The sequence below is a fragment of the Daldinia loculata genome (assembly GCF_022478755.1).
Source record: "Daldinia loculata strain CBS 113971 unplaced genomic scaffold F4817scaffold_2, whole genome shotgun sequence".
In the NCBI taxonomy this organism is placed as follows: Eukaryota; Fungi; Ascomycota; class Sordariomycetes; order Xylariales; family Hypoxylaceae; genus Daldinia; species Daldinia loculata.
The window spans coordinates 58,690-72,197 of NW_026054856.1; the positions used below are offsets into that span (position 1 = coordinate 58,690).

A 13,508-nucleotide genomic window follows, 5' to 3' on the forward strand; every position below is an offset into this window, starting at 1 on the left:
TTCGGTTTTAGGGCAAGGAGCACTGCGTTTTTTTATATTTGTTTTTCAAAAGGGAAACCATCGGATCACCTTTTTTTCTATAACACGTCATGTCTTTTTTGTTTTTTTCTTGCGTCTAGCACGGCCGGCATGGATATGATTTTGATCATGTTTTTTTCACTTTGCACTTTACCTTCTCACGCGAAGGCAAGATTTTTTTTTTTTTTTTCACTTGGCAGCATAAGGCACGATTTGACGGGCAGATTTGCCACAAGACAAGACAAGACGAGACGAGAAGAGACGTTGGTTGATATCAATCACATATCAAATACCATGCATGTATGTTGACGTTCAATGTATAGTTGTAATGCGGATTGCTGTGCGTTATGCGCGGCGAACGCTATGTATTCAAGAAAATTGGTTTTGCTGCTGCTATGGACTTCGTATCTTAGTGAATAGTGACTTTCGTTTGATTAAGCTTAGCTTATTGTGAATGTTCCGGTGATTGATCGTATATGTTGTATTAATGTCCTACAGTTACCTAACTCTAAATCAACGCATGCGAAGCAAGAGAGAAATTAAGCTATAAATTTGAAGAGAGTTTGAGAATAGATGCTAGGAACTAGCTAATTATTGCTGTCAATGTTGAAGTTTAGACAGCCGCACCATTTGCCTCGGCACAGCCGTTAGTACATATGAAAGGATTCGGCAGCGCCGAGAAGAGTCTAGAATGATTTCCTACCCCTTGTCTAGCTTACGGCATGCGACCAAAAAAAAGAAAAGAAGCTAGCAGTGACAGATGACAAGGGTAAACGCTATTTACTATTTACTTTGCATGACGCAATTGAGACGTGCGGTAGATCTTAGAAGTGGTCGGCGAGAAAAGACACATACATAACCTACTGCATTCGACAAGATTGCTACTTGGAGATGGTTGAGAGACGATGAATTGAATAATTGATCCTTACACCCTTACTATGGCTATCGATAGCTTCGCATACGCGCGGGACCAATCAGTCTGTCGCGGTAGAGTTTTTATCAGGATAGGGTTAATAGACCGAGTCGGACCGTCTCCGCTACCAAAGTACCTCTTAAATCGTCTGATGCCAGGTCCAGGTTATGATTACATAGGTTAGGTTAGGTACCTTCCTATGTATATATGTACATAGGACATAATAGATCTACCTAGATTTAGTTAGTTGGCCATTTAATTATTCCCAATACCTAAACAGGCACCTATGTACATAGGTAAATAAAAACACGCAATTGACCACGATCATATCAATCAATCAATCAATCAAGTCACGCTCTCAACAGATATTTTTTCTCTAATCCGTATGTACAAATTGTCTTTTTGCCCCTGACCTCGAAATCTGACATAAGCATAAACAGTAGGCAGGTAGGTTTGGTTAGGTTAGGTACACCGTACCACGGACCAGGCCTTCTAGAACCGAACAGGCCTCAGGAGATTGAGCGCGGTGCACGTACATATGTAAAATAAACATGTGCTAGCTCAACTCTCCCCTCTGACCAATGACCAAGCGCGAAAACCCATGGGCGCGGAGCCGCATTTGTCAAGGGGCCCCGTCGAGCCAACGACAAAACGGCCGACGCTATCGCCGCGGCTCCACAATGAAGCCGAGTGTACCGAGTTAGGACCAGATGCTGGCTCTTCTTTTTTTTTTTTTTTCCCTTTCTCCTGCCGTGTTTACTATGTATGTGTGTATGTGTGTATGTCGGCCGTACTCGAGGGTTGGATAGATAATACCAATAGAAGAGAATGGCCCATTTCGCGTGGATACAGAGAGTGGTATTCTTGGTTATATTGATGTCCTTCCGTACTTTCACACCGCGCCGACCGGTGTGAAGTAAAAGAAGGGGGCCTTTCTGGGGTAAGGGGCGATGGTGGGAAGAGTGCATCTCTCGGCCAATGGGCGGTGGAGTTCTCGTCATCTCCTTGGATTCTGGAAGTTTGACGATGGAGATCGTAAGTGCTAGTAGCTACCAAGTATGGGGAAGAGGCAAAAAAGACCTTTTTTTTTGTTTGGTTTCTTTTTCTTTCCTGCCACATGGTTCTTTCACCCCGGGGCTTCATCCGTAGTACGGGGACTAGGTCGGGGTTGGGTGCTGCACTCCGCCTTGCTTTCTCCGCTTGCTTTCGATCCTAATACGAGCCTATTAGACCGAGTTCGCGCTGGATCTGCCATGGCGGACGTGACCAATCTTTCGACATTAACCATGGCAGGATTGCATCCCCGAGTTCCCCATGGGATAGTGGTGTATGGATTAGGCCGAGAACATGGCACGTGCGTGCCAGGAAGCGAGTCCTCCTAAAATGTTTACGGTGTAAACTATTTTCCTGCTTGTTTTGTCAATCGCTGAGGACCAGCGTTGCTCGAATATACGGGGAATAGATAAAAAGGTAAATTTGGTTTGCAACGCAAGGACGGCTATGACAACTCTTTATCAATAACTGGTGAATTGAAGCAGAGAGTAAGTAACATCCTGTGTGGGGGTCAGAATACCGCCGTGGGATTCATGACGCGTGTAACAAAGCTCGGGACGAATGGACGAATGCAACCTACCTCCCAAACTTTGGCACCTCGCCATGTTCCAGAGTTCCAGAAACGTAAATCCACTTAAACTAAAGACGGAGCTAGTTCTAGCTAGGTTTACAAGGCCGTGACCCCGAGGGGGATATCTTCTGGGGGGTCTGGAGTGCTCTGGGCATTTTGCGGGTTGTCCTCGTGCTTGGGACGTGGAGACGCTTGCTGTCTGTTCATCTCGTCTGGGGAGTGGAGGTGGGGTCTTCAGGAGAAAGCTTGGACGGAGAGAGATCTAGGTTAGGTTAATTAACTGTGCCGTGGTCCTGGGTAAGATCATAGACACACACACACACACACACACACACAACACGCATTTAAGAAGATCTAACTCCCCTTGATGTATCACATCTCCTTCTCTCTCTCTCACACGCTTCCTTGTCGCTCATCCTTCACTTCTTCTTCTTCCTTTCTTTACTACCCACCACCCCTCCCCGACCTCATCTGCTTAGCATATAGCAACAATTCCCCCGGTGCTTAGTAGACCATCATCGTATTGCTAAGCTACCTTACGACAAGCAAATCGACCTCTCATAATTAACCAACCCGACGTCGACGACTTTAAGTCTCGTTCGCGATGGCGGGAGGTGCCGTGGTCCAGGGGTCCACCGACCCTAACCGGGTCGAGGCTCCGGTTACACTCAAGGCCTACCTCATGTGTGCCTTTGCCGCCTTCGGTGGTATCTTCTTCGGATACGACAGCGGTTATATCAACGGTGTCATGGCAATGCCTTATTTCATCAACCAAATCGAGGGTCCCGGTGCTACTGAACTCAGTGGTGACCACAAGTCTCTCATCACTTCGATCCTGTCTGCTGGTACTTTCTTCGGTAAGTGACTAAGGCTATTCCTTGTTCTATAATATATATATATGTATATGTATAAGAATTTAATCCGCTGACTACTATATTAGGTGCTCTTATTGCTGGTGATCTTGCCGATTGGTATGGTCGACGTACTACTATTATCGGCGGCTGTATCATTTTCCTTGTCGGTGTTGCTCTCCAGACTGCCTCGGCTGGCTTAGCTCTTATTGTGGCGGGTCGTGTTGTTGCTGGTTTCGGTGTTGGTGCCGTTTCTGCAATTCTGATCCTGTACATGTCTGAGATTGCCCCTCGCAAAATCCGTGGTGCCCTCGTCTCGGGTTATCAGTTCTGCGTGACCATCGGTCTGCTATTAGCATCGGCCGTCGACTACGGTACTCAAAACCGAAACGACAGTGGATCTTACCGCATTCCCATCGCTCTCCAGATGCTTTGGGCTCTCATCCTCGGCATCGGCCTCTTCGTCCTCCCGGAATCCCCTCGATACTTTGTGAAGAAGGGCCAGCTTGACAGGGCTGCCACGGTACTTGGGCGCCTACGCGGTCACTCCGTCGAGAGCGAGTACATCCAGGACGAACTTGCTGAGATCATCGCGAACCATGAGTATGAGATGTCGGTTTCCCCTGAGGGAGGATACTGGAGCACCTGGACGACCTGCTTCCGCGGATCCTTATTCAAGAGCAGCAGCAACCTTAGGAGAACTATACTAGGAACTTCTCTGCAGATGATGCAACAATGGACCGGCGTTAATTTTGTCTTCTATTACGGAACTCAATTTTTCAAACAACTCGGTACCATTCAGAACCCATTCTTAATCTCCCTCATCACCACACTCGTCAACGTCTGCTCGACCCCTATCTCGTTCTGGAGCATGGAAAGGGTCGGTCGCCGACCTCTACTCATTTGGGGTGCCCTTGGAATGGTTATCTGCCAGTTTATCGTTGCCATTCTGGGCACAGTTACCCAAGCCGACGCCGCTGTTAAGACTATGATTGCTTTCATCTGCATCTATATCTTCTTCTTCGCCAGCACTTGGGGCCCGTAAGTTCATCCCCCTACCCTCTTGACTTTTATTCCATTTGATCAGGTAGACGCTAACATCTGTCTAGTGGAGCTTGGGTTGTCATCGGCGAGATCTACCCGCTACCCATGCGTGCCCGTGGTGTCACCCTCTCCACCGCCAGCAACTGGCTGTGGAACTGCATCATCGCCGTCATCACCCCTTACATGGTAGACGCGGACAAGGGCAACCTTGGTCCCAAGGTGTTCTATGTCTGGGGCGGTCTCTGCACTCTCTGCTTCGTCTACGCCTACTTCCTGGTTCCCGAGACCAAGGGCTTGACCCTAGAGCAGGTGGACCGCATGTTGGAGGAGACCACGCCCAGGACATCGGCCAAGTGGGTGCCTCACTCTACGTACGCTGCCGACATGGGCTTCACCGACAAGGTCGCCGTGTCCAACGTCGAGCATGCCACCAAGGAGGAAGTTTGAGCGTCAAGTAATGAGACAATGGCATAAAGCGGCACGAGGGGGTGCTCTGGGTATGAGTATTTTACATGATCACTTTGACATCCGCATTAGCGTATCGTATATTTAGTATTAGCAAAACATGATAATTCCAAACAAAGCATTGAGCGATTTAATCCTTACCAGTCTTGAGTGAAGCAACACGAATGCGCAATGATCTATACTGGGCCTTTATCAAACATTGCCCTTTGCGTCCTTCTAACTTTTCCGATGTCCCCTCTCAATGACCATAGAACCGTAGGGGTACCTTCTTAAATGTGCTAGTATAGTTTGCCTTCTAACATACTTGAATCCAAGTTGCTATTAGGTTCTCAACTTAGTATTCAAGAGTTCAGCTCTGGTATCAAACTAGGAGATAACGATGGGATAGTCCTCCGTACTGTATTGAAGCTCTACCCCTGAGATAAACATCCGTGAGACTTGTTGGGCCAACTAGACACATCCCACGCCTAAATAGTAACAACCGTAGACTCATACACTCCAATTGACCTTAATATCGATTGGATTTTACGTATACATACAGCTCTCAGCGTTAACTGCATCTCGACGTGTATTGTGACGCACACTACTTGAGAGCATAGAAATATGATTACACTTGGGCAGTAGACTCACGATGGGGTCAGTGAGTAGACCCTATTTACCCCGGAATATAGGTTTGTTTTCCTTAGCGTATTCTGTATCAAATATTTGCTATGTAATTACGAGTTAGTGAGCTTACCGAAAGGTGCTTCCGGATTCGACGTAAGCCGATGCGTAAACCACTCCACATACTCTCCTCGTCGAAATACATACAGAAACTAGAGATTGTAAGTTTACAAGGCCCTGAGTGCCCATACATTTAGCACTTCAGACTGGACATAGGTTACCCGGAATCTGCCTAGGCGCTTTTTATTCTACTATCTCAAGCCGATAGACCATCTGGTTAGAGTTTATATCGATGTCTCTTTCCATGAGATGATTCGCTGGAACTATTAGTCCTAAGCCCTAAAGCTTATTCAATCACTCGTCTGGCGTCAACGGTTGTGCTGGTTAAATTCCTTGAGAAGTCAGTACATGCTTGTCCTGAGCTAAGTGTTAGCATGTAGAATCTGTATTGAGAACCCTTACTAGCCGAGCAAGTCTAAGTATCGAAACCCTCGTGGCCACTTCAATTAACCCGCATGACGAAGATGTCATGAGGCATTCGGAAGAAAGGGCTTGGCGGTGGCAGTTGAAAGGTAGCGAAAAAGTTTTCTAGAACGTGGGGGCGGCCTGCGAGACGCATCGGTCCTTCTATCGACGGCTGGAGTCCAACTCCAGCGTTCCATTCCCGCGCGATGTGTGGCATGTATGGCCTCATCACCACCATACATCTACCATGTAGCAAGGGCGGTCAGACAGACTTACCGATAGCCGCGCTTGGATAAGTTACACAAGTTTCTCGGGAGGTAAGGCGTTGCATCCACACGCCCGCAGGCTGTCAACAACGGTCAAGCTAGTCCCGCAAAGGCCAGAGGTTTGTGAAGCTTAAGTTCCGCGAGCGAATAGGTGTCGTGACATCTTGACCAGTAGGAATGCAGTATTCTCAGACATCGAAGATAGAAGAAACTAGGGGCCGCACAGAGTTCCCTAGAAACATCATATCACAGGGCTGGCCCGGTGGCTATACCTTTCCTCTTGGAGAAGACCCCGTATTAGCCGGTAGTAGACTCCAGTTGAACCTTGTCCGGTATTTCCCAAAGCGACTGGAGCTAACGGGACAGCTACCGTCGGTAGCGAATGATCGAGCATCTTTAGACTTTACCCATCTAGGTATTAGAAGTGTAAACCAAGTGCCATACAATGTGTGATATCGGGGACTATGATCAGGTATTTCACCCATAACTCTTGGCGTTGAGTTAGGCGGAAAATGAACACGGCATAGGAACAAGCCTCTCATTTGATTTAAAATATTACTAGTTCTTCGTCGATTAAAACTTGTCCAAAAAGTAATCGCATATCATGGTAAATATTCGTACCTATATAAGATATTTATGCAGTAGTTAATCTTATCCCGAAAGTTGGCTCGCCGGGGACCGAAGTTAGTCAGTACCAAGGCCACGGAGGACAGCTATTTGACTTCCGAGACTGGGATACAGAGACGGAGCGAATACACCCTGTCTATAGGATAGAACATGGCATTTTGTCTGTACACGAAGGCTCTGGAGCGGCCTAATGCTGGCTAAGGGAAATATACCGTGAATAATAACCTCCCCATTTGGGACGGATACTGCCTTGATCGTCCACGTGCCGTAAATTCATGTAGCAAAATAGCTTTAGCTTATGCAACGAGATGGGAAGGACAAAATATCGTGCTGTTATGGGCTATACCATATCGATTAAGGCGAGCATGCCGGCCAGAGTAATAGAGGTGGAAATATTGGTGAGATCTATCATCATCTCTGTGTAGGCTGATATTCCCGTGCTGGACAGTTTCACTGGGAAATTCCGTCGTAATGCTCGGTGTGATGGGAATCCCTAGGTAAAGCATTTACTTAGCGGTAGTTACATTACAAGTTCTAAGAGATCTTCAACTATAGCCCTCGGGATTCAGTCAACGGGAAATCCGTACTAGCCGACAGGCGAATGTCTTTGATTTGTTGCTTAAGAAATAACCGTAATTGAGTACCTCGATTTAGCGTGTAAATGTTCCACTGTTGGAGTTCATGAGGTAGATGGATCTCATCACAAGATGCCCACTGGTCGGCTAATGGAAAGTTTATATCGTTAAGAAATCATGTATGAGTTCGTATGATGACAACTAGATATGAGAGTCCTTAGACATGGCGTGCTAGAAGTATTCTTGCTCGGCAATTTTCAACCATGCCGGCGATCTGTTGAGGCTGTCCGTTCACTAAGCGTGCTTACTAGTGTTCAGCCGTGTTGCTACGTGTAAGTGATATTCACAGTGAGCATCGTAGCAGGCTAGATGACACGCAAGCAAGTAGTGCGTATTGCACCTGAACGCTGTTAGTCTATCCCGTTGTGAGGGAGCAGATACAGAGTACATAGGTAGGTAGACACTTAGACTACACTATCAAGCGACGAATTCGCAAGCTAGAGTTGCAATGTGGCTTGGGCCACTCCCACTTGACCGTTGGGGTCTCGGATATGCTTCACGTAGTCTGTTGATTGGGAGAGAGGAAGTAGACGTGTTACTGCGAGGGTTATCCATACGTACCCAGCCTAGGTAGTGAGGAGACAAGGGGATAAAAACGCCGAGAAGTCAGAATCTAAATTCTACCTGCAGTGCAATCCGGTGCAATCTCCATGGCAGGCGTTTGGCTGAGCATAAGCCTGCCCAATCGGCACGTTCCTTGAGACGTCCTTTGAAAGTCCAAGTTCGACCTTACGATGTGGCGTAAGCAACAGGGTGGTGCCAAGGATCCGCCTTGCAGATCGGCGTTGATATATGTCCAGTACTTCATCGACCATACATATGAAGAGCCAGGGTTGATTGTTATAACCTAGATCATTTCTGATATCTAGTCTCGAACAGCCAAGATAGCGAGCGCTATGAAACGGTAGAGAGAAGTTTGGGATATTAAAGTGGTAGGGAGTCCACATGTTGGATATTAACATATATGCTAGAGAGGCGACGAAAAAAATGATAGAGCGAGATTGAGGTGTAGAGAGCTGGCGCACGTGGCTTGGAGTTTCGGACAACCGTCATGCTGTATGTATTTAAGCTTGTCTTAGGTAGCTACATAACGTAAACCGTAGCAAGAAGTCTTCCAGCTAGGTAAAGTCGGTTCCCGTCCTCCATAGTTCATTCCTTGATCTCGGGGTCCGGTCACCAGCTGGAACTTAGAACTCCGGGACGGCTTCCTGCATAGTCTTATCCATAATTTTCGAGACCCAATATTGTAGTCTCAGAAGCGTGGATACTACTCAGGCATAGGTTAGGGTGAAAATGAGGTGGCTTTTTTTGTACAACGAAGAACCTTGATCGTGACGAAGCGTGCCATTGAGAGACCCTGAGCAATGACATCTCACTCCTCGTTAATATGGATGTTACAGGAGACGAGCAGTACCTTACCTACCCAAGGTAATTACGGGGGAATCGTCCGTGAGGAGAGTTATGGAGAAGAGGATCCATTATGTTGCATGAGTGCGGAAGCTCATACGGACGAAAACATTATGTAGGAAGTGAAGAAGTGAAGAAGTGTAAAAGAGGTATTAGAAAGGGAAGCACTTCTTTCCCTGACATGCCCTGGTCCTGACATCACCGTAAGAGAGCTAGGTACCCCTGGGTAAAGCCTTATCGATACGGCGCTGTTCCTTCCCTGTCTTGTTACGGTTACGGCGTACAGCTTGCATTTCCACCGCGAAGGGATGGAAACACACGGAGAAACCACGACCTTAGGTTAATAAGAAAAGAGACGCACATAGAAATGTTAAGGTATATATGTATGTATTCATCACAAGGTACTAAGGTAGGTACTCATGATATCTGAATGCTAAGTGCATATAATAGAACCAAATGTTATGAGCGTGCGTATTCGTTTTACTATAGAGATTTACTGGAGGTATTGTCGCATTTCAGCTCAGCCCTACAACTAACGACCGTTAACTTTGGACCTTGCATAGTGGTATTGAATAATAAGAATTAATTACAGAATATATTATCTAGATTGACGAGTATTCTAGTTGGGGGTTGTCAACCCGGGGTCTAACACCCCCTAGTTTATATAAGCAAGGTACCTATACATATGTATGTTCAATTAGACTATACCTTCCCAGGACTACAGCTCTGGGTGTTGTTTCCTTGGATATTTACCTAATGTATGTACAATTATACTGCGTAACAGACGGAAGTAACGTGTACATAGCATGCAAGACGCTCTAACTTGGATTAGGGTTTGTTTTGTACACGGCTACATCCTACAAATAGTATGTACCTGCATACGGTAAGGAGCATACCCATAGGTACCAATAATGTAGTTCATAGCTCCCGACTTAGAGCTCAAATCTAAAATCGATCTTATAACCAACCTAAAAATACGCCTCATCTCGCGCGGCTATCCAAGATATATCCAATTGATGCACGTAATGCTACGCCTACGTAATGCACCTTGTTGCGCGTCAACTCAGCTAAGCCGAATCTCGATGGTCGACAACCGAACAATACATACCTTGAAGTATGCCGGCACGCGGAGATTCAACGTTACTTTGGATCTAATTCCTTCTGCGAGCACTATTTCGGGACCTTTTCGCGACGGTGAGGGTGGGTATCCCCAAGCGATATGGCAGTTTCAGGTTCGAATGGCGGAGGCGTTCTGTGGTCAGCCAACAAACCGTCGCGTCGAACGAAATTACGAATTACGTCTCGCGACAGTAAAACCCTTGCCAGTGCGCGCAGAATCGCGTGACGTGGGTTCAGACCCGAGGCTAGCTTGCGCGATACGTATGTTGAAAACAGGGCCCCCCGGGAACTGCGACTACCGTCTCTCATCTCCCGCATCGTCCATGAGATTATTGGGTTGATAGCTTGTTCGCCGCCACAATCCTTGCATCAGATCTCTCGAGATGGTAGGTTGCTTCACCTTGGCACCGACTAGCAATAGCTATTCGTGCACCTTACTACTTGGTATAGCGCCCTTGTAGGTATTTGCACTTGGACGGCAGGTCGACAGCTCGCAGCGGGGTGTTGAAACTTGTGACGCCACCCGCACGCTGGCGAGATTCGCCTATTTATATCCTGTTGCAATTATGCCTACCTATGTAGGCAAAGGCCGAATAGAGGATCTGCATTGGTACTATTTTGGGTAAGTCGCATCGCCTTAAGCTCTTGGTTCCTGTGGCGCAGATGGGGATCCCCGCAGCTTTAAACGTCCTTCTCTTCAAGGATTTTCTAAACTCATGAGATCTATGTAGCAACCAGGGCAGCTCCAGTGCTAAATACAGCTCAGACCCAGATGCAAGCCAGAGGCGGGTTTCTGCAATGGATACTGCGAGCTGCGAGCTGCGTGGTATTTTACAAGGGGGGAAGGGGGATGATTAGCGGGGCTGCCTTTCCCGGCTTTACGATTCGTCATCTTTAATTTTCTCTTATTTTTTTTTAGTTCCACTTTTAATATCCCAATTTGAAAAGTCTCTTCTTAAGTTATTTTGGTAGAGTATAGGTAATTTTCGAAACATCGAAACCACTAGAGGGCCTTCTACTAATGATCCTTCTTCGACCGGCAGGATGGGATTGGATGAGAACTACTTGGACTCGACGGGCGGTACATGTGTAACAGCAACACCACATACGACTCTATTTGTGCTCTAAGGCGGATGCGCGCTTATGGTTACTAAACCTTACTTAGTTGACTATTTTGGTTACATCTAGTACGGGCTAAGGACAGATACCGACATTGTAGTTAGGCAGATTGTAACATAACCTTATGCAGACGATTGATACCCGAGAGTTAACAATTTCCGATCACTACGGCTACCTACTTGCCTACGTCGACCGCACCTCGTGGGGGCGGTTTCGCAGCCTTTCAACATTTCGACGGACAGCAACCCCTGCTATGGAAGTGCAAAGCGTACTTGAGTACTTTGCCTGCGCCACAGAATCGCATACATAGTACCATCACTGCTTTGCTATGAAGTTGGCCCCGCATGTCTGCATAGGTCGGGCTGCGGCTCTCGACAGCAGTCTTTTAGAGGCCAACTGCTGTATACTTACTTTCCGAAGGTCTACGATAATTAACTCAGTTATTTACTGTGTGAAGGATAATTATGAGCAAACCCCGAGAGTTCTCTCAAGAAAGCGGAGGTTGCCGAGCTATCACGTTGTAAGATATTCGCAACGGTTTTCAAAGCTAAGCAAGCCGCACCAGTCGCCAAAAACCATACTGTCGGGACCTAGCTATATTACGTTCTACTACTAGCCGTCTCAGAATCTCTTTCGTACGATCTACGTATCCGAGGCCCTGGGTTGGTAGGTACTTCGTATATTAATATGTAAATGTAAAGAGTTACGAAAAGCTATATCCTTGTCACAGCCGCGCTCTCCCCTTTTATTAAGGAAGGCCTTCTAGTAAGTAATTGAACAATGTTGGCAACACGTACATATACAATTATAATTTTGAAACTGAAATATAGTAGTTAATGGGAAATTGGTCCAGTAATTAATCGTACGTATGAATTGCCCTTGCATATTTCACTGAATAAAATGTTTATTGAGTGTCGAGCAATTGCGTTTGAGTGTAGTAAAAATAAGGTATTGTTAGTTAACCCGTACTATAAGAAGATCAACACCATTACCTAAAGTTATGGTGTTGTCCCTTGCCCAGCCACCCTGTCGCTGCAAGACATCGATAAGTCTGTGCAGTCTGTGCTGGAGGGTGTAATTGCCAATCAATGGGCACAGATCGATCGTTTGTAATCCGTACTTTGTATTTTGTACCTCCGGAGAGGCGACCCGACGCGCCGGTATGCAGGTACATCTACTAGCTGCGAAACATGTATCTTGGAATTTCAATTGAAATTTCAAAATGCTTAAACCCCCCTCTCAATTCGCTAAACCCCTCCATCACAACCTGCCCAGGTGTATACCCCAAAGTTGTATGCCCCCAGATTCTTAACTTTTTTATTTTTTATTTTTTATTTTTTATAGAGGGGAATAAATCAAGTATTAAAGGTTACGACCCATTCACCGCTTTAGATTATCAGCAACTTTTTAACTGCATGAGATATTATGTTGGGGATAGGGAGATCTTCTATCACGTCTCCACGTCTGTCGTGACAGAACAGGAAGATCAAAATGTATTCGAGTGGTCACGCCCACAGTGTCGGGATCCAGGATCCTCTCATATGTGCTGTTTGGCGTCCGCCTGCAGGTACGATAAGTTACGCAACGATGATGGATGTTTCTCGCTGCCAGCTTTTCGTATGAGACAATCTGTTCCATGATGGCGGTCTCTCAGGGGAATGAAAGGGCTCTCGCACGTCTCCACAGCTGCTCGTGGCTTACAGCTCACATACAGCTTCCGCTTTCTTCAAAGCTCATCTTTGCTGAAGCTCATCAGCGTATCAGCGTATCAGCCCTTTAAATGCGCCATCCGCGCTAGGAATCCTCCTTGGTGCTGATGTTGGCCATGGTTGTTTTATCGAATATCCTTTATCCTTCGTATGTCTAGAATGGCATCTGAAAATGACATCTGAGAATAGAATCTGGGAGTTTAGATCAATCTTATCGCGCCATCTTCACTTCCACCCTGGCACGGACCCATGTTGTCGCCCAGCCAGCCTCCCCTGATGAAACCACGGGCTGATATCCTTGCCGCAGAGCCCTCCCACGCTAGAGGCATGCTCCTCCGTTCTGTACCCACAGACCTCCCTACAATAGTCTAGCCAAATCGACCAGCAAACTTTTTGAAGTCTATTCTCAACGTCCAAGATCCAAACGTGGATCTCATCAGACCCTTCACACGCTTCACGTCATCCCTACTCCTTGTCGACTTGCTGCCAACGTCAAAATCTCTATACCCCGGGGGCTTCTCCGCTTAGATCCCCCTCCGTACCGATTTTCATTTGCGGCTCCTTCTAATAATAATAATTAGAA

At 46.6% G+C, this 13,508-nt stretch overlaps 1 protein-coding gene across 1 annotated transcript; it reads left to right on the top strand.

Annotated features, from left to right (window-relative positions):
* The first annotated feature begins 2,892 nt into the window (after positions 1-2,892).
* Positions 2,893-5,049, top strand: F4817DRAFT_323215 (general substrate transporter). Its single transcript, XM_049301485.1, has 3 exons — positions 2,893-3,412; positions 3,496-4,447; positions 4,516-5,049. Exons 1-3 carry the CDS (start codon positions 3,160-3,162, stop codon positions 4,895-4,897), a joined length of 1,587 nt encoding a protein of 528 aa, XP_049163404.1. The 5' UTR covers positions 2,893-3,159; the 3' UTR covers positions 4,898-5,049.
* The last annotated feature ends 8,459 nt before the right edge of the window (positions 5,050-13,508 follow it).